Here is a 21,356-nt window from a genome sequence, read left to right as displayed (position 1 = left end):
ACAACTTGGGGTTACTGGTTTGAACTGGTTTGTACTGGGAGGGGACTGGGAGGGAACTGGTTATACTGGTTTATACTGGGAGGGACTGGGAGGTGGAAAATTGGGGAAGAAAGGGTTAAAAATGGGGAAGAAAGGGTTAAAAAGGGTTAAGAATGGGGGAAATGGGATTTGGGGTTACTGGTTTGGACTGGTTTGGGACTGGGGGTTACTGGGTTATACTGGTTTGGACTGGTTTGTACTGGGAGGGACTGGGAGGGGGAAATTTGGGAAAAAAATGGTTAAAAATGGGGAAGAAAGGGTTAAAAATGGCCAAAAACTGGTTAATAAAGGGTTAAAAATGGGTTAAATGGGGACTTGGGGTTACTGGTTTGTACTGGTTTGGACTGGGAGGGGACTGGGATGGAACTGGTTGTACTGGTTTATACTGGGGAGGACTGGGAGGGGGAAAAATGGGGGAAAAGTGGGGAAAAAAGGATTAAAAATGGCTAAAAATGGGGGAAATGGGGAATTGGGGTTACTGGTTTGTACTGGTTTATACTGGGAGGGAACTGGGATGGACTGGGAGGGAACTGGGAGGGAACTGGGATGGACTGGGAGGGACTGGGAGAGGGAAAATGGGGGGAAATGGTAAAGAAAGGGTTAAAAATGGGGATGTATTGGTCCATACTGGTCCATACTGGTCCATACCAGTCCATACTGGTCCATACTGGTTTATACTGGTCCATACTTGTCCGTACTGGTTTATACCGGTCCATACCGGTCTATACTGGTCCATACTGGTCCATACCGGTCCATACTGGTCCATACCAGTCCATACCGGTCCATACCGGTCCATACCGGTCCATACTGGTCCATACTGGTCCATACTGGTTTATACTGGTCCGTACTGGTCCCAGAGGTGCTGGCGGCGCTTGGCCCCGCCCACGTGGGGGAGGGGCTGTTGGAGGCGCTGGAGCTCGCGCTGCGATTGGCCGAGAGCGGCGACGGCGACGCCGTCAGGGTCACGTGAGTATCCCCCCCCAAAAAATTCCCAAAAAATTCCCAAAAAATTCCCAAAAATTCCCAAAATCCCAAAAACCCCAAAAATCTCAAAAATTCCCACAAAAATCCCCAAAAATTTGGGGAAAAATCGGCCAAAAAACGGGAAAAAAAACCCCAAAAATTCCCAATTTTACCCCAAATTTTTCCATTTTCCTCCCCAAATTTCCAAAATTTCCCCCAAATTTCCCCAAAATTTCCCCCAAATTTCCTCAATTTATCTCAAAATTCCCCAAATTTGCCGAAAATTCCCAATTTTTTACCCAAATTTTCCCAAAAATCCCAAAATTTTCCCCAAATTTTTCCCCCCAATTCCCTGCCCCGGTCTCCCGACCTTGGCCACGCCCACTCGGTGTAAGCCACGCCCATTCGTCGCTAAGCCACGCCCCTCGTTTATTTGGCCACGCCCCTCGTTTATTTGGCCACGCCCCCTTTGGGGGGTGTTTTGCATTCCCAGTTCAGCCCAGTCCATCCCAGTTTGATCCCAGTTCATCCCAGTATGGCCCAGTTTGATCCCAGTCCCTCTCAGTCCATCCCAGTTTGATCCCAGTTTATCCCAGTATGGCCCAGTTTGATCCCAGTCCCTCCCAGTCCATCCCAGTTTGATCCCAGTTCATCCCAGTTCATCCCAGTTCAGCCCAGTAACCCCGAACCTGCTCCCTGTTCATCCCAGTTTGATCCCAGTTCATCCCAGTATGGCCCCGTTTGTCCCAGTTCATCCCAGTTCCCTCCCAGTTTGATCCCAGTCCCTCCCAGTAACCCCAAAGCCCCTCCCAGTTCATCCCAGTTCATCCCAGTCCCTCCCAGTTTATCCCAGTATGGCCCAGTTCATCCCAGTCCCCTCCCAGTTTGATCCCAGTAACCCGAACCTGCTCCCAGTAACTCCCAGTTCATCCCAGTTTGATCCTGGTCCCTCCCAGTTCATCCCAGTAACCCCAAAGCCCCTCCCAGTCCCTCCCAGTTTGATCCCAGTCCCTCCCAGTAACCCCAAAGCCCCTCCCAGTTCATCCCAGTATGAACCAGTCTCCTCCCAGTTCATCCCAGTCCCCTCCCAGTTCATCCCAGTAACCCCAAAGCCCCTCCCAGTTCATCCCAGTATAACCCAGTAACCCACCAGTTCCCTCCCAGTCCCTCCCAGTTCATCCCAGTAACCCCAAACCTGCTCCCAGTCCATCCCAGTAACTCCCAGTATGGCCCAGTCCAGTCCCAGTTCATCCCAGTAACCCCAGATCCCCTTCCCAGTTCATCCCAGTCCATCCCAGTATGGCTGAAACCCCTCCCAGTTCAAACCAGGAACATCCCAGTCCCTCCCAGTTCCCTCCCAGTTCCCTCCCACTTTGATCCCAGTCCCTCCCAGTAACCCCAAAGCCCCTCCCAGTTCATCCCAGTATGGCCCAGTTTGATCCCAGTTCATCCCAGTACGGCCCAGTTTGATCCCAGTCCATCCCAGTTTGATCCCAGTTCCTGCCCAGTCCCTCCCAGTTCCCTCCCAGTCCATCCCAGTTTGATCCCAGTTCAGCCCAGTTCAGCCCAGTAACCCCGAACCTGCTCCCAGTCCCTCCCAGTTTGATCCCAGTCCATCCCAGTATGGCCCAGTCCCTCCCAGTTTGATCCCAGTTCCCTCCCAGTCCCTCCCAGTTCATCCCAGTCCCTCCCAGTTTGATCTCAGTCCCTCCCAGTAACCCCAAAGCCCCTCCCAGTTCATCCCAGTATAACCCAGTAACCCACCAGTTCCCTCCCAGTCCCTCCCAGTTCATCCCAGTAACCCCAAACCTTCTCCCAGTTCATCCCAGTTTGATCCCAGTTCATCCCAGTCCCCCCCAGTTCCCTCCCAGTCCCTCCCAGTCCATCCCAGTCCATCCCAGTCCCTCCCAGTCCCTCCCAGTCCCCTCCCAGTCCCTCCCAGTCCCTCCCAGTCCCTCCCAGTTCATCCCAGTTCCCTCCCAGTCCCTCCCAGTCCCTCCCAGTCCCTCCCAGTCCCTCCCAGTTCCCTCCCAGTTCCCTCCCAGTCCCTCCCAGTCCATCCCAGTCCATCTCAGTCCCTCCCAGTCCCTCCCAGTTCCCTCCCAGTCCCTCCCAGTCCCCCCAGCCCCCTTCCCAGTCCAAACCAGTACAAACCAGTCCCTCCCAGTTTGGCGCTGCTGGCGGCCGTCTCGGAGCTGTTGGGGGAGGGGACGGCGCCGCTGCTGCCGCGGGCGCTGCCGGTGCTGCAGGGGGCGCTGCGGCCCCCGCCGGTGAGTGCATACTGGTTTGTACTGGTTTGGACTGGTTTGGACTGGTTTGGGCTGGGAAGGGGGCGGGGGTTACTGGTTTGGACTGGGAGGGGACTGGGATGAACTGGGAGAGGGGAAAATGGGGAAAAACGGGGATTGAAGGGTTAAAAATGGGGGAAAATGGGGTAAAAATGGGAGTTTTTTATACTGGTTTGTACTGGTTTATACTGGTTTGGGGTTTGGGGTTACTGGTTTATACTGGTTTGGGACTGGGGGTTACTGGTTTGTACTGGGATGGAACTGGGATGAACTGGGAGGGGACTGGGAGGGACTGGGAGGGAGTTAAAGGGTTAAAAATGGGGAAAAATGGGGGGAAATGGGGATTTGGGGTTACTGGTTTGTACTGGTTTGGGGTTTGGGGTTACTGGTTTATACTGGTTTGGGACTGGGGGTTACTGGTTTGGACTGGGAGGGGACTGGGATGAACTGGGAGGGACTGGGAAGGGTCTGGGAGGGAGTTAAAGGGTTAAAAATGGGAAAAAAGAGGGAAAAATGGGGATTTGGGGTTACTGGTTTATACTGGTTTATACTGGTTTGGGGGTTGGGGTTACTGGTTTGGACTGGGAGGGGCACTGGGATGAACTGGGAGGGACTGGGAGGGGGGAAAATGGGGATTGAAGGGTTAAAAATGGGGGAAAATGGGGTAAAAATGGGAATTTTTTATACTGGTTTGTTCTGGTTTATACTGGTTTGGACTGGTTTGGGGGCTGGGGTTACTGGTTTGGACTGGGAAGGGACTGGGATGAACTGGGAGGGGACTGGGATGAACTGGGAGGGGGTTTGGGGGTGCTGGGAGGGAGTTAAAGGGTTAAAAATGGGGGAAATGGGGAAAAATGGGGATTTTTTTATACTGGTTTGTACTGGTTTATACTGGTTTGTACTGGTTTGGGGGCTGGGGTTACTGGTTTGGACTGGGAGGGGACTGGGAGGGACTGGGAGGGGGGAAAATGGGGAAAAAGGGGGATTGAAGGGTTAAAAATGGGGAAAAATGGGGGAAAATGGGGATTTTTTTGTACTGGTTTGTACTGGTTTATACTGGTTTGTACTGGTTTGGGGGCGGGGGTTACTGGTTTGAACTGGGATGGACTGGGAGGGGACTGGGAGGGGGTTTGAGGGTGCTGGGAGGGAGGTAAAGGGTTAAAAATGGGGGGAAATGGGGGAAACTGGGGATTTTTTTTATACTGGTTTGTACTGGTTTGTACTGGTTTGGACTGGTTTGGGGGCAGGGGTTACTGGTTTGGACTGGTTTATACTGGTTTGGACTGGTTTGGGGGTTGGGGTTACTGGTTTGGACTGGGAGGGGACTGGGAGGGATTGGGAGGGGACTGGAAGGGAGTTAAAGGGTTAAAAATGGGGGGAAATGGGGAAAAATGGGAATTTTTATACTGGTTTATACTGGTTTGTACTGGGAGGGCACTGGGAGGGGTCCATACTGGTCCATACTGGTCCGTACTGGTCCGTACTGGTCCGTACTGGTCCATACTGGTCCGTACTGGTCCATACTGGTCCATACTGGTCCGTACTGGTCCATACTGGTTTATACTGGTCCCTCTCCCCCCCAGCCCCCCTCGGACGCTCCTGATTGGCTGCTCAATCTCCATGACGACGTCGAGGGGGAGGAGCCTATGGACGACGACTCTGCGGAGTGGGCGGAGCCTGAGGAGTGAGTGGGCGTGGCCTCAGCGAGGTGGGCGTGGCCTCAGCATAGGCAACGCCCATTTACGGTCATGCCACGCCCCCACAGGGTGGAAGTGGGCGGAGCTTTCCCCGGATTGGCCGAGGCGGCGCTGGGGGCGTTGGGGGAGCTGGCGGAGAACTGCGGGTAACTGGTTTATACTGGTTTGTACTGGTTTGAACTGGTTTATACTGGTTTGTACTGGTTTGTACTGGTTTGTACTGGTTTGGGCTGGTTTATACTGGTTTGGGCTGGTTTATACTGGTTTATACTGGTTTGTACTGGTTTGGACTGGTTTGAACTGTTTTGGGCTGGTTTGTACTGGTTTATACTGGTTTGGACTGGTTTATACTGGTTTATACTGGTTTGTACTGGTTTGGGCTGGTTTATATTGGTTTATACTGGTTTGGGGGTGGGAGTTACTGGTTTGTACTGGAACGGGTCAGGGGTCAAACTGGGATGAACTGGGAGGGGGTTTGGGGTTACTGGTTTATACTGGGATGGGACTGGGGGGAAACTGGGAGGGGATTTGGGGGTTACTGGTCCATACTGGTCCATACTGGTCCATACTGGTTTATACTGGTCCATACTGGTCCATACTGGTCCATACTGGTCCACACTGGTCCATACTGGTCCATACCGGTCCATACTGGTCCATACTGGTCCATACTGGTCCGTACTGGTTCATACTGGTCCATACAGGTCCATACTGGTCTGTACTGGTCCATACTGGTTTTAACTGGTCCATACTGGTCCATACTGGTCCATACTGGTTTATACTGGTCCACACTGGTTTATACTGGTCCTTACCAGTCCATACTGGTCCATACTGGTTTATACTGGTTTTTACTGGTCCCCAGCTCCGCCTTCCTGCCCTACCTGGAGCCCTCCCTGGCGGCCATCTTGGATCTGACCCAGGTGAGCCCCTCCCAGTTCCCTCCCAGTTCAAACCAGTAACCCCGACCCCCCTCCCAGTACAAACCAGTAACTCCCAGTTCCCTCCCAGTTCCCCCAGTGCCAGGTCCGAGCCGCCGCCTACGAGGCCCTGGGGAGCCTCTGCTGCTGCGGGAGGGAGCCCCAGACTGGTTTGTACTGGTTTATACTGGTTTGGACTGGGAGGGGGCTGGGAGGGATTTAAATAGGAACATACTGGTTTATACTGGTTTATACTGGTCCATACTGGTTTTAACTGGTCCATACTGGTCCGTACTGGTCCATACTGGTCCATACTGGTCCATACTGGTCCGTACCGGTCCGTACTGGTTCATACTGGTTTATACCGGTCCATACTGGTCCGTACTGGTCCATACTGGTCCGTACTGGTCCGTACTGGTCCATACTGGTCCGTACTGGTCCATATTGGTCCGTACTGGTCTATACTGGTGCATACTGGTCCATACTGGTTTATATTGGTTTGTACTGGTCCATACTGGTCCATACTGATCCATACTGGTCCGTACTGGTCCATACTGGTCCATACTGGTTCATACCGCTCCATACTGGTCCGTACTGGTCCATACTGGTCCATACCGGTCCATACTGGTCCATACTGGTCCATACTGGTCCATACTGGTCCATACTGGTTTATACTGGTCCATACTGGTCCATACTGGTCCATACTGGTCCATACTGGTTTATACTGGTTTATACTGGTCTATACCGGTCCATACTGGTCCATACTGGTCCATACTGGTCCATACTGGTCCATACTGGTCCATACTGGTCCATACTGGTTTATACTGGTTTATACTGGTCCATACTGGTCCATACTGGTCCATACCGGTCCATACCGGTCCATACTGGTCCATACTGGTCCATACCGGTCCATACTGGTCCATACTGGTCCATACTGGTTTCCCTTCCAGGCCCCTCCCCCGCCCACCAGGGGGCGCTCAGGGCCCTCCTGGGCGGGGTCAAGAAGGACCCGGAAGTGGGCGGAGCCCTGGGGGCGGTGGGCGGGGTCGGGCGGATCCTGCAGCCCCCAGGCCACGCCCACAAGGACTGGCTGGAGCCTATTGGACGAGCCCTGTGTGACGTCATCACCGGAGAGGTGAGGGGGTGGAGCTTGAATAATAATGGGGTGGAAATGGGCGTGGCTTAGAGGAGTGGGTGGGGCTTAAGTGATAATGGGTAGGACTGAGATAGTGGGTGTGGCTTAAACCATGTGGGCGTGGCTTTAGGGTGTGTCACTGTTGTGGGTGGGGCTTAAGAGTATTGGGTGTGGCTTAAGGAGTGGGTGGGGCTGAAAGGGTTGTGGGCGTGGTTAAAGTCATGCTAATGCGGTGGGCGTGGCCTAATGAGTTGTGGGTGGGTGTTCAGAATGTGGGCGTGGCTTAAAGGTTTGTGGGCGGGGCTTTAACCAGGTTTAAGTGTGGTGGGTGGGGCTTAAGAGAGTTCTGGGCGTGGCTTAGAGGGTTTAATCGATGGGGTGGGGTCTCGGCTCGATGTGGGCGTGGTTTATCGAGGGTGGGCGTGGCTAACTAAGCCCCTCCCCCTTTCAGATCGCCTGCCTGAGGTCCCGGGGGGACGAGGACGAGGAGGAGGTGGGGGAGGGGCTCCCAGTTTGATCCCAGTCCAAACCAGTACAAACCAGTAACCCCAAAGCCCCTCCCAGTCCCTCCCAGTATGGCCCAATCCAATCCCAGTTTATTCCAGTTCATCCCAGTATGGCCCAGTTTGACCCCAGGTCCCTCCCAGTTCCCTCCCAGTATAAACCAGTAACCCCAAACCCCCTCCCAATCTCTTCCAGTTCCCTCCCAGTTCATCCCAGTACGGCCCAGTTTGACCCCAGGTCCCTCCCAGTCCATCCCAGTATAAACCAGTTACCCCAGACCCCCTCCCAATCCCTCCCAGTTCATCCCAGTTCATCCCAGTAACCCTGAACCCACTCCCAGTTCAGCCCAGTATGGCCCAGTTTGATCCCAGTCCCTCCCAGTTTGATCCCAGTTCCCTCCCAGTATAAACCAGTAACCCCAGAGGCCCTCCCAGTTCATCCCAGTAACCACAAATCGCCTACCAGTCCCTCCCAGTATGGCCCAGTTGGATCCCAGGTCCCTCCCAGTTCCCTCCCAGTTCATCCCAGTTACCCCAAACCCCCTCCCAGTTCATCCCAGTATGGCCCAGTTCGATCCCAATCCCTCCCAGTCCATCCCAGTTCCCTCCCAGTACAAACCAGTTACCCCAAACCCACTCCCAGTTCATCCCAGTAAACCCAAATCCAATCCCACTCCCTCCCAGTATGGCCCAGTTTGATCCCAGTTCCCTCCCAGTCCCTCCCAGTCCCTCCCAGTCCATCCCAGTTCCCTCCCAGTCCCTCCCAGTCCATCCCAGTTCCCTCCCAGTCCCTCCCAGTCCCTCCCAGTTCCTTCCCAGTCCATCCCAGTTCCCTCCCAGTCTCTCCCAGTTCCTCCCAGTAACTCCCAGTTCCCCCAGACCTCCCAGCGCTCCGAGCTCCGCGAGACCGCCTCCGATTGGCTGCCGGAACTGGGCGTGGCCATGGCCCGCGAGGGCGTGGCCGGCACCGGAGGGGGCGTGGCCTTCCCGCCCCGCCTCTTCCGCCGCATCCTCCCCTCCCTATTGGCCGCCCTGGCCGACCCCGCCCACCCGGGGGCGCGGTCGTGGGCGGCGGCCGTGATTGGTCAGCTGGGCCACGCCCTCGGCCGGGAGGCCACGCCCTTTTTGGCGGATCTGGGTCCCGCGTTCCGATTGGCTGTCGGTGACCCCGACGAGGAGGTCAGGGCCAACGCCTTCTACGCCATTGGTCGGATCGGGGAGGCCGTGGGCGACGCCCACCACGAGTATCCGCCAATCAGGGGGAAGGGGGAGGGGCCTAGGGGATTAAGCCCCGCCCACACTGCTTAAACACCACCCATATTTACATATAATCATATAAGCCCCTCCCACCGATCCCAAACTCCTCCCACCTTTCAAGCCCACCCACTCCACTTAGGCCACGCCCACTACTTTATAAAAGGAGTTAAGCTCCTCCCACCAGCCTTAAACTCCGCCCACATCTCCTTAAAAGGGCTCGAGGTTCTCCCATGCTCTTAAGCCACGCCCACAATGCTATAAAACAGCAGACTCCTCCTACATTGGTTAAGCCACGCCCATTTATTGTAAACATCTCCTACCAGCCTTAAACCCCGCCCATAACCCATTACAGGCTTCAAGCCCCACCCACAACCGATTACAGGCTACAAGCCCCACCCACAAACCATTACAGGCTACAAGCCCCACCCACAAACCATTACAGGCTACAAGCCCCGCCCACAAACCATTACAGGCTTTAAGCCCCGCCCAGAAGCCATTACAGGCTTCAAGCCCCGCCCACAACCCATTAAAGCCTTCAAGCCCTGCCCACAACCAATTACAGGCTACAAGCCCCGCCCACAAACCATTACAAGCTTCAAGCCCCGCCTACAGTTCATTACAGGCTTAAAGCCCCGCCCACAACCCATTACAGGCTTAAAGCCCCACCCACAACCGATTACAGGCTTAAAGCCCCACCCACAATCTGTTACAAGCTTCAAGCCACGCCCACAACCCATTATACACTACAAGCCCCTCCCACAACCCATTAGAGGCTTGAAGCCCCACCCACAATCCGTTACAGGTCTCAAGCCCCGCCCACATTCCATTACAGGCTTCAAGCCCCGCCTACAACCTGTTACACGCTTCAAGCCCCGCCCACAAATAATTACAGGCTTCAAACCCCGCCCACAACTCATTACAGCCTTCAAGCCCCGCCCACAACTCATTACAGCCGTCAGCTCCGCCCACAAGCGTTTACAGTCTTTAAGCCCCGCCCACAATCCATTAAAGCCTTCAATCCCCACCCACAAAGCATTACAGACTTCAAGCCCCGCCCACAACCCATTACAGGCTGCAAGCCCCGCCCACATTCCCATCAAATGCTTCAACCACCCTCAAACCCCGCCCACATTCCCATATAAGGTGAAACCCCGCCCCTTTCTCACACAACCACCTCTTTATTCCAAGCCCCGCCCACAACCCATTACAGGCTTCAAGCCCCGCCCACAATCCATTATATGCTTCAAGCCCCGCCCACAACCTATTAGAGGCTTTAAGCCCCACCCTCATTCCCATATAAGGCCAAGCCCCGCCCCTTTTCTCACACAACCACCTCTTTATTCCAAGCCCCGCCCACAACCCCTTACAGGCCCTCTAGCCCCACCCACAACCCAATAGCCCCGCCCACATTCCCATATAAGGCCAAGCCCCGCCCCTTTTCTCACTCATCCCCCTCTTTATCCCAAGCCCCGCCCCTTTTTTCCTTAATTGGCGCACCAGGGGGGCGTGGCCGGGGGCGGAGCTTTGCTGCCACGCCCTCCGGGCCGGGGGGGAGGGGCCGGGGCGGGTGCGGGACAACGCGGCCGGAGCGGTGGTGAGACAGCAGGGGGCGCTGTGTGAGCAGGTGGGTACTGGGATATACTGGGATATACTGGTTTGTACTGGTTTATACTGGTTTATACTGGGAGGGACTGGGAGGGGACTGGGAGGGACTGGGAGGGAACTGGGAGGGACTGGGGGGGAACTGGGAGGGACTGGGAGGGACTGGGAGGGACTGGGAGGGACTGGGGGGGAACTGGGAGGGGCTGGGAGGGGGTTTGGGGTTACTGGTCTATACTGGGATAAACTGGGGTAAGGTGTGGGAGCACTGGGAGGTAACTGGTTTATACTGGTTTATACTGGTCCATACTGCTCCATACTGGTCCGTACCGGTCCATACTGGTCCATACTGGTCCATACTGGTCCATACCGGTCCATACTGGTCTATACTGGTCTGTACTGGTCCATACTGGTCCATACTGGTCCATACTGGTCTGTACTGGTCCATACTGGTCCATACTGGTCCGTACTGGTTTATACTGGTCCATACTGGTCCGTACTGGTCCGTACTGGTTTATACTGGTCCATACTGGTCCGTACTGGTTTATACTGGTCCATACTGGTCCGTACTGGTCCATACTGGTCCGTACTGGTCCATACTGGTCCATACCGGTCCCTACTGGTTTATACTGGTCCATACTGGTCCATACTGGTCCATACTGGTCCATACTGGTCCGTACCGGTCCATACTGGTCCATACTGGTCCATACTGGTCCATACCGGTCCATACCGGTCCATACCGGTCCGTACTGGTCCGTACTGGTCCGTACCGGTCCATACCGGTCCATACCGGTTCATACTGGTCCATACTGGTCCATACTGGTCCATACCGGTCCATACCGGTCCATACTGGTCCATACTGGTCCATACTAGTCCATACTGGTCCATACTGGTCCATACTGGTCCATACCGGTCCATACTGGTCCATACTGGTCCATACTGGTCTGTACTGGTCCGTACTGGTCCATACTGGTCCATACTGGTTTCAGGTTCTCTCTCTCCTGCTGGGGGCGCTGCCGCTCTCCGTGGATCTCGAGGAGGAGGAGCCGGTGCTGCGCTTCCTGCTGGGGGCGGGGCCTGAGCGGGTGAGCCCCGAAACCGCCCAAAATCACCCCAAAAACGGCCCCAAAATCACCCCAAAAATGGCCCCAAAAACGGCCCCAAAATGTCCCAAAATCAACCCAAAAACGGCCCCAAAACCAGCCCTAAATCACCCCAAAAATCACCACAAAAATGGCCCCAAAATCGCCCCAAAAATGGCCCCAAATCACCCCAAAAATCACCTCAAAAATGGCCACAAAATCGCCCCAAATCACCCCAAAAACGGCCCCAAAATGCCCTAAAATGACCCCAAAATCCCTCCAAAAACGGCCCCAAATCACCCCAAAAACGGCCCCAAAAATGGACCCAAAACGGCCCCAAAATCACCCCAAAATCACCCCAAAAATGGCCCCAAAACGGTCCCAAATCACCCCAAAAACGGCCCCAAATCACCCCAAAAACGGCTCCAAAAATGGACCCAAAATGGCCCCAAAATGCCCTAAAATGACCCCAAAATCACCCCAAAAACGGCCCCAAAATGGCTCCAAAAATGCCCCAAAATCACCCCAAAAACGGCCCCAAAATCGCCCAAAATCACCTCAAAAACAGCCCCAAAATCCCCTGAAATCACCCCAAAAACGGCCCCAAAATCACCCCAAAAACGGCCCCGAAACGGCCTCAAAATAGCCCCAAAATCACCCCAAAAACGGCCCCAGAATCACCCCAAAACTGCCCAAAATCACCCAAAAAATCACCCCAAAATCGGCCCCAAAATCCCCAAATTTTCTCTAAAATCCCCCCAGAATTTCACCAAATTTGCCCCAAAAATCCCCCAAAATTCTCATTTTTCTCCACAAAATTCCAATTTTTTCCCCAATTTCTCCTCCAAAATCTGAATTTTCCCCACAAATCGGCCCCAAAAATCCCGAATTTCTCCCTAAGTCTCCCAGAATTCTCCAAATTTCCCCCAAAATTCCCATTTTTCTCCCCAAAATTCCTGGTTTTCCCTAAATCACCCCCAGAATCACCCAAAATTCCCCAAAAATTCTCCAATATGGCTTTAAAATCCCCCAAATTTCCCAAAAAATCCCAAATTTTCCCCAAAAATCCAAAAAAAATCCCCCAATTCTCCCAAATTTCCTCTCAAAAATGGGAATTTTCTCCTCAAATCCTCCAAAAATCCCAAATTTCTCCCAAATTTCCCCAATTCAAGAAAAATCCCAATTTTGCCCTCAAAAATCCAATTTTTGCCCCAAAAATCCCCAAATTTCCCCCCAAATTTCTCTATAAATCTCCCTAAAATTCCCAATTTTCCCCAAAATTCCCAAATTTGACTCAAGTTTCTTCTCAAAAATCAGAATTTTACCCCAAAATCGCCCCCAAAATCCCAATTTTCGCCCCAAAAATCCCCAAATTCCCCCAAAGTTTTGCCAAAAATCTTCCTAAAATTCCCAAATTCCCACAAAAATTCCCAATTCCCCCCCAAAAATCCCCAATTTTTCCAAAAAATTCCCAATTTTTCCCCAAAAAAATCCAATTTTCGCCCCAAAAATCCCCAAATTTTCCCCAAAAATTCCCAAAATTTCTTCTCAAAAATCAGAATTTTACCCCAAAATCCTCCAAAAATCTCCCCAAAAATCACCAAAATTCCCCCCAGATCCCCAATTTTCTTCTCAAAATCCCCAATTTTTCCAAAAAAATCCCAAATTTCCCCCAAAAATCCAATTTTCACCTGAAAAATCCCCAAAATTTCCCCAAAAATCTCCCAAAATTCCCAAATTTCCCCCAAATTTCTTCTCAAAAATCAGACTTTTACCCCAAAATCTCCCCAAAAATCCCAATTTTCCCCCCAAAAAATCCCAGTTTTCACCCCAAACATCCCAAATGTCCCCCAAAACTTCTCCAAAAATCTCCCAAAAAATCCCAAATTTCCCAAAATCCCCAATTTTCCCCTCAAAATTCCCAATTTTTCCAGAGATCCTAAGTTTCCCCCAAAAAATCAAATTTTTACCCCAAAATCCCCAAATTTCCCCCAAAACTTCTCCAAAAATCTCCCAAAAATCTCAAAAAAATTCCAATTTTCTCCAAAATTCCCAAATTTCACTCAAATTTCTTCTCAAAAATCAGAATTTTACCCCAAAATCTTCCCAAAAAATCCCAATTTCCCCCCAAAATTACTCCAAAAATCTCCCAAAAATTCCCAATTTCCCTCCCAAAAAATCCCAAATTTCCCCCAAAATTTTTCCAAAAATCTCCCCAAAAATCACAAATTTCCCCCCAAAATCCCCAATTTTTCCAAAAATATCCCAATTTTCCCCCCAAAAATCCAATTTTCGCCCCAAAAATCCCCAAATTTCCCCCAAAATCCACAAATTTCCCCCAAAATTTCTCCTAAAATTTCCTTAAAATTCCCAATTTTTCCCAAAAAATTCCCAAATTTTCCCAAAATCCCGGATTTTCTCCCCATTTTCTCTCCCCAGCTCCTCCCCCTCCTCCCGCAGCTCCTGCGCGGCCTCGGCCCCGCCCTGACCACGCCCCGGCTGCCCCCAGGTCGGAACATTCCGGAACCTTCCAGAAATTCGGGGGAATTCGGGGATTGTGGGGAAAATTTGGGGGAAATTTTGGGAATTTTGGGGGAAATTTGGGGAAATTTGGGGATTTTGGAAGAAATTTTGGAGGGAATTTGGGGGAATTTTGGGAAATTTTGGTGAAATTTTGGGGGAAATTTGGTGAAATTTTGGGAATTTTGGGGAAATTTCGAGAAAATTTGGGGATTTTGGGGGAAATTTGGGGATTTTGGGGAGAAATTTTGGGTATTTGGGGGGATTTTGGGGAAAATTTGGGGGAATTTTGGAAGAAAATTTTGGGAAATTTGGGAAATTTGGGGGGGAATTGGGGGGAAATTTGGAGAATTTTGGGGAAAATTTGGAGAAAATTCTGGGAATTTGGGGGAAATTTAGGGAATTTTGGAAACTTTGGGGGAAATTTTGGGAATTTTGGGAAAATTATGGGGAAAATTTTGGAAATTTTGCGAATTTTGGGGAAATTTTGGGGGAAATCTTGGGGAAATTTGGGAATTTTGGGGAAAATTTGGGGAAAATTTTGAGGAAATTTGGTGAAAATTTGAGGAAATTTGGGGAGAAAATTTTGGGGAATTTGGGGGGAATTTGGGGACATTTGGGGGAAAAATTTGGGGGAAATTTAGGAATTTTGGGAAAAAAATTGGAAATTTGAGGGAAATTTTGGGAATTTTGGTGGAAATTTGGCGGAAATTTGAAGGAAATTTTGGGGGAATTTTGGAAATTTTGGGAAATTTGGGGGGAAATTTGGGGATTTTGGGGTGATAAACCAAAACTTTGGAGATTTTTGGGCGGAATTTGGGGGAATTTGGGGGAAATTTTGGGATTTTGGGAGAGAAAATAAAAAGTTGAGGAAGAAAAGTGAAGAATTTTGGGGGGAAATTTGGGAATTTTGGGGGAATTTTGGGAGTTTGGGGGGGAAATTAAAATTTTAGGGAATTTTTGGGTGGAATTTTGGGGAAAAATTTGGGAATTTTGGGGGAAAATTGGAAAATTTTGGGATTTTTTTCTGATTTTTTTTAAATTTTTTTCTCCCTTCCTGGCCCCTCCCCCTTTGGCCCCGCCCCCTCAGATCTCAGCCAATCGCTGCTCTCGATGCTCCGCCAGATGGGCGGGGCCGACCCCCAGCGCTTCCGGGAGGGCGTGGCCTCCATGGACCCCGCCCAGGCCGCCATCTTGTGCCGGATGTTGGATGACGTCACTGCCGACCAATAAAAACGCGGGATGACCCAAAAGGGGCGTGGCTTGTTCTGTCGGGGGCGGGGCTTAAAAATTTCGGGATTTTTCCCAAAATTCCTCAAAAATTTCTTGAAATTTCCACAAATTTGGGAAGAATTTTTTAAATTTATAAAATTTTGGCCAAAAATTCTCAAAATTTGGGCAAAATTTCACCAAAAAAGGCAAAAAAATTCATTTGGAAAATGAAATAAAATCCCCTTTAATTTGCATAAATTTGCATATTATTTAAAAATCAGATCCTTGGAAATGAAGAGGAAATTCCCCAAAATTTTGCCCCAAATTGGTGAAAATTTTCCCAAAAAATTTCCTTCAAAATTCGAAATTTTCACCTCAAAATTCCCAAAAATTCCCCAGAAATTTTAAATTTTCACCCCAAAATTTGTCAAAAATCCCAAATTTCAGCCAAAAAATCCAAAATTTTCATCAAAAAATCCCAAATTTTCATCAAAATTCCAAGTTTCTCCAAAATCCCCGAAAGTTTCCCATAAAAAATCCCCAAAAACTCCTCAAAATTTCACCAGGATGCCCCAAAATTCCCAAATTTTGCTTAAAATTCCCCCAAATTTACCAAAAATTCAAAATTTTAACCCCCAAAATGTTTTGAAATCCAAAATTGCCCCAAAAAATTCCAAATTTCAGCGCAAAATTCCTCACAAATCCCAAAAAATCCTAAAAAATTCCCAAATTTCACCCAAAAATTCTCCAAAATTTCCCAAATTTCCACCCAAAATTTCCTAAGATTTCACCTAAAGTTCCTAAAAAATCCAAATTTCCTCAAAATCCCCCAAAATTGTCATCAAAATTCCTCAAATATCCCAAATTGGGCCCCAACTTTCCTCCAAAATCTCAAATTTCACTCAAAAATCCCAAAAATCCCAAATTTTCCCCAAAAAATCCCAAAAATTTCCAAAATTTCACCCTGAAATTTTCCAAAATTTCCCAAATTTTGACCGAAAATTCCTAAAATGCCCCAATTATTCCAAATTTCCTCAACATTCCCTAAAATATCCCAAATTTGACCCAAAATTTCCTCCAAAATCCGGAATTTCACCTTAAAACTCCCCCAAATCCAAAAAAATTCCCACAATTCATCGAAATTTTCTGAAAATTTCCCCAAATTCCCAATTTTTCACCCAAAATTTCCTTAAAATCACAAAAAAAATCCTAAAAATTCCAAATTTCTTCAAAAATCCCCCAAATTTTCAACAAATTTTCCCCAAAACTCCAAAATTTGACCCAAAATCCCCAAATTTCCCCAAAATGGGACCCAAATTCCACCCAAAATTTCCTTAAAAACACAAAAAAAATCCTAAAAATTCCAAATTTCTTCAAAAATCCCCCAAATTTTCATCAAATTTCCCCCAAAACTCCAAAATTTGACCCAAAATCCCGAAAATTTGGCAAAAAATCCCCAAAATTCCCACTTCCACTCAAAATTTTCTAAAATTCCACCAAAAAATTCCCCCAAAATTCCAAATTTCCTCAAAATCACCAAAATTTTCATCAAAAATTCCCAAAATCCCCAAAATTTGACATAAAATTCCCAAATTTCCCCCAAATTTGACCCAAAATCCCCTGATTTCCTCCCAAAATTCCCAAAATTTCCCAAAATTCGCCCCAAAATTTCCTAAAAACACCAAAAAATTCCTTGAAATTTCCAAAATTTCCTCAAAATCCCCCAAAATTTTCGTCAAAATTCCCCAAATCCCCAAAATTTGACCCAAAATCCCCCAAAAATCCCAAATTTCCCAAAAATGTGACCCAAAATCCCCAAATTTCCGCCCAAAATTCCACCAAAAAATTCTCAAAAAATTCCAAATTTTGTCAAAATTCCCAAAAAACCCCAAAATTCCACCCAAAATTCCCAAAATTTGACCCAAAGTCCCCAAAAATTTGACCCAAAATCCCCAAATTTCCGCCCAAAATCCCCAAATTTCCCCAATTTCCACCCAAAATTTCCAAAAATTACATGAAAAAATTCCCCAAAAATTCCAAATTTCCTCAAAATCCCCCAAAATTTTTGTCAAAGTTCCTCAGAATCCCAAAAATTTGACCCAAAATCCCCAAAATTCCCAAATTTCCCCAAAATGTGACCCAAAATTTCACCAAAAATTCCACGAAATTCCCACAATTTTCCCAAATTCCACCCAAAATTTCCTAAAATTTCACCAAAAAGTTCCTAAAAAATCCAAATTTCCTCAAAATCCCCCAAAATTTTCATCAAAATTCCCAAATTTCCCCAAAATTTGACCCAAAATCCCCAAATTTCAGCTCCAAATTCCTAAAATTTCCCCGAATTCCACCCAAAATTTCCTAAAAATCACCAAAAAATGTCCTAAAAATTCCAAATTTCCTCATAAATCCCCAAAATTTTGATCAAAATTCCCCAAAACACCAAAATTTGATCCAAAATTCCCAAAATTTGACCCAAAATCCCCAAAATTCTGCCCAAAATTCCAAAAATTTCCAAAAATTTTCCCAAAATTTCAGCCAAAAAATCCTAAAAATTCCAAATTTCCTCAAAAATCCCCCAAATTTTCATGAAAATTCCCCAAAATCCCAAAAATTTGACCCAAAATCCCCAAAAATCCCAAATTTCCCAAAAACGTGACCCAAAACCCCCAAATTTCCATCCAAAATTCCCAAAATTCCCCCAAATTTCCACCCAAAATTTCACAAAAGAATTCTCCAAAAATTCCAAAATTTGTCAAAATTCCCAAAAAACCCCAAAATTCCACCCAAAATCCCCAAAATTTCTCAAAATGTGACCCAAAATCCCCAAATTTCCACTCAAAATTCCCAAATTCAACCCAAAATTTCCTAAATTTTACCAAAAAATTCCCCAAAAATTCCAAATTTCCCCAAAATCCCCCCAAAATTTCGGCAAAATTCTCAAAGATCCACAAAATTCGACCCAAAATCCCCCAAATTTGACCCCAAATCTCCAAAATTTAACCCAAAATTCCCAAATTTCCCCAAAAATTGACCCAAAATCCCCAAATTTCCGCCCAAAATTCCCCCAAATTCCCCCAAAGTTTCCTAAAATTTCACCAAAAAATTCTCAAAAAAATCCAAATTTCCTCAAAAATCCCCCAAATTTTGTCAAAATTCCCCAAAACACCAAAAAACACCAAAATTTGACCCAAAACCCCCAAAATTCCTAAATTTCCCAAAAATTTAACCCAAAATCCCCAAAATTTGACCCAAATTTGCCAAAATTCCCCCAAATTCCCCCCAAAATTTCCTAAAAATCACCAAAAAAAATCCTAAAAAATCCCAAATTTCCTCAAAATTCCCCAAAAACTCTAAAATTTGACCCAAAATTCCCCAAAATCTCCAAAATTTCCGCAAAATTTCCCAAATTCCCCCAAATTCCCCCCAAAAACCCCCCCGGACTCCATATAAGGCAATGTGGGCGGGGTTTATTGGCGCTGTGGGCGGAGCTTGATCCGGATGGGGCCGTAGGGGCGGAGCTGCTCCAGCTTCAGCCAATGGGAGGCGCAGAGCTCTGTGGGGGCGGGGCTTGAGTCAAATAAGGGCAAAAAGGGGCGGGGCTTGAAGATAGCGATAAAGGGGTGGGGCTTAAGTTGGGTGGGGCCTAAAGTGGGCGGGGCTAAATTATTTAAAGGGTTTTAATGGGTGGGATTTAAAGGTAGTGGGCGTGGCCTAATGGAAAGGGGGTGGGGCTTAAACGGAAAGGATTGAAAAGGGGCGGGGCTAAAATGAGAAGGGGAAATGGGCGGGGCTGAGGTGGGTGGAGTTAAAAGTGGGTGGGGCTAAAAGGGAGCAGAGTAAGAGGGTGGGGCTGAAAGTGGGCGGGGCTTAAAGGGGTGGGGCTTAACATGAAGAAGAATAAAGGGGAGGGTTGGAAATGGGCGTGGCTTAAAAGGAGTGGGCGTGGCTAAAATGGGAAGGGGCGGGGCTAAAAGATTCATGATTGAGAGGGTGGGGCTAAAATTAAAATTCAAAATGGGCGGGGTTAATGTGGGTGGGGCTAAAAGTGGGTGGGGCATTAAAGAGTGGGATGGAATGGGCAGAACTAAAAGTGGGCGGGGCTTAAAGAAGATTAAATAAAGTGGGTGGGGCTTAAGAGGAATGTAGGGTGGGGCTTGTTATGAAGGGTTAAAGTGGGTGGGGCTTAAAGGGGAGGGGCTCAAAGTGAAAGGGAAAGGGGGAGGAGTTAAAAGTGGGCGTGGTTTTTAAAGGGAGATGAGGATAGCGGTAAAGGGGCGGGGCTTAAATGGGAAGAGTTAAAAGTGGGTGGGGCTTAAAAGGAAATGATTGGAAGGGGTGGGGCTAAAATGAGAGGGGGAAATGGGCGGGGCTTAAGTAGGTGAAGCTTAAAGGGGTGGAGCTTAATAGGGTTGGAATTAAGGGGGTGGGGCTTAGAGTAGGAGGAATTTAGGGCGGGGCTTAAAGTGGGAGTGGCTTAAAGAAGGAATGGATTGGGAGGTGGGGGGAAAAGGGGCGTGGTTTGAAGGGAGTGGGCGTGGCCAAGGCTCACCCAGGCAGAGAGCAAAGGCCTGGGCGACGCGGGGGCGTGGCCAATCTCGGCCCAAGATGGCGCCAAGCTCCGCCCCCTCCGGGGCTTGGGCGTGGTCAAGGATCAGCCTGGGGGGGGAGGGGAAATAATGAAATTAATTAATGGGAAAATTAATTAAAGAATTATTTAAATTTATTTAAATATTAGAAATATATTAATAACATCTTAATATTAAAATTATATTAGTAATAAATTAATATATTAAATATAAAAACATTTAAATATATTTAAATTTTTATATCACAAAAATTTACAAAAAAATATTTTAAAATCATTAAAAAATCATTTAAAATTCCTGAAATTCCTTAAAAATTTCCCAAAAATTCCAAAATTTAAATTAAAAAATTCAAAATTTTAACCAAAAATTTAAAAAAAATCCACAGAATTTCCCCAAAACTCAAAATAATTTCCCGAATTTTAATCAAAAAATTCTTTCCAATCTCAAAAAAATCCCAAATTTTGCCCCAAAGTCGTCTAAAATTCATCAAAATCTTTCAAATTCCCCTAAAAATTCTCCAAAAATCCAAAATTTCATTAAAATTTTTGAGGAAAAATGAGAAAAATTCTTGAAAAAATTCCTGAAAAAAAATCTTAAAATAATTTGCAAAAAAAAAAAATTTAAAATGTAAAACTTCAAAAAAAAAAAGCAAAAAAAATATTTTTAAATAATTCAGAAAAATTCCCAAAAAATTAATTATTTTTTCATGTAAATTTTTTTTTAATTAATTAATGAAAAAATTTTTAAAATCCTAAAGAATTTCTGGGAAAAGGTTTTAAAAATTTCCCCAAATTTTTCTTAAATCCCCAAAAAATTCAAGAAACTGCAAAAAAGGCTCTGAAAAAATCCGAAAAAACTTTAAAAAATAAAACAAAATTCTCTAAAAATTTCTCTAAAATTCAAAAATATTCCTCAAAAATTCCCCCAGAAATAAAAAAAAAATCCAAAAAATCAAAAAAATTTCAAAAAAATTTCCCAGATTTTTTTGTTAAAAATTCCCTAAAAATTTAAAAAATAAAATTTCCCCAAAAAACACAAAAAAAATTTTCTCAAAATTTCCAAAAATTCGCAAAAAAAAATCAAAAAAATTTTTCAAACTTGTTAAAATTTTCTAAAAAGTTCCAAAATTTCCCAAAAATTCAAAAATAAAATTCCAAAATGGCCAAAAAAATTCCCGAATTTTCCCCAAAATTTCAAAAATTTCCCTAAACTTTCCCCCAAATTGTTTAAAAATTCCCAAAAATTCCCAGAATTTGCCCCAAATCCCTCAAAAAATTAAAAATTTTCCCCAAATTTCCAAAAATTTTGGAAAAAAATCCCCCAAAATTCCCCGAAATTCCGGAAGGTTCCGGCCCCACCTCCTGAGGTCGATCGCCGGCGCCTCCGGAAGCTCCGGGAGAACCTCGGGGGGCGGAGCCGGAAGGGGCGGGACGCTGGGGGGAGGAGCAAACCTCGTTAAGCCACGCCCCCTCCTGCACAAACCACACCCACTCCTTTAAACCCCACCCACATCCATTTCCGGTTGAATTAAGTGTACTGTCTCTTTAAGAAATGTCACTTC

The 21,356-nt window shown here is 47.3% G+C and overlaps 1 protein-coding gene across 1 annotated transcript in view; it reads left to right on the top strand.

Annotated features, from left to right (window-relative positions):
- The window catches only part of LOC311164657 (importin-4-like), a gene marked incomplete at both ends in the record, with an annotated part of 17,661 nt that extends 2,431 nt beyond the window's left edge, over window positions 1-15,230 (top strand). The window contains 13 exons of the mRNA XM_084224187.1: window positions 899-1,005; window positions 3,170-3,272; window positions 4,874-4,974; window positions 5,056-5,133; window positions 5,847-5,904; window positions 5,993-6,071; window positions 6,852-7,036; window positions 7,488-7,529; window positions 8,419-8,783; window positions 10,297-10,420; window positions 11,385-11,480; window positions 13,917-13,986; window positions 15,088-15,230. Of these exons, the coding sequence (XP_084080313.1) occupies window positions 899-1,005; window positions 3,170-3,272; window positions 4,874-4,974; window positions 5,056-5,133; window positions 5,847-5,904; window positions 5,993-6,071; window positions 6,852-7,036; window positions 7,488-7,529; window positions 8,419-8,783; window positions 10,297-10,420; window positions 11,385-11,480; window positions 13,917-13,986; window positions 15,088-15,230 (1,551 nt within the window). The remainder of the gene's footprint in view (window positions 1-898; window positions 1,006-3,169; window positions 3,273-4,873; window positions 4,975-5,055; window positions 5,134-5,846; window positions 5,905-5,992; window positions 6,072-6,851; window positions 7,037-7,487; window positions 7,530-8,418; window positions 8,784-10,296; window positions 10,421-11,384; window positions 11,481-13,916; window positions 13,987-15,087) is intronic.
- Window positions 15,231-21,356: the final 6,126 nt, after the last annotated feature.

Source organism: Fringilla coelebs (genome assembly GCF_963513975.1).
Source record: "Fringilla coelebs genome assembly, chromosome: 34".
Classification (NCBI taxonomy): Eukaryota; Metazoa; Chordata; class Aves; order Passeriformes; family Fringillidae; genus Fringilla; species Fringilla coelebs.
Note: the sequence above shows the minus strand (reverse complement) of the source record. Positions and strands in the feature narration are given on the sequence as shown.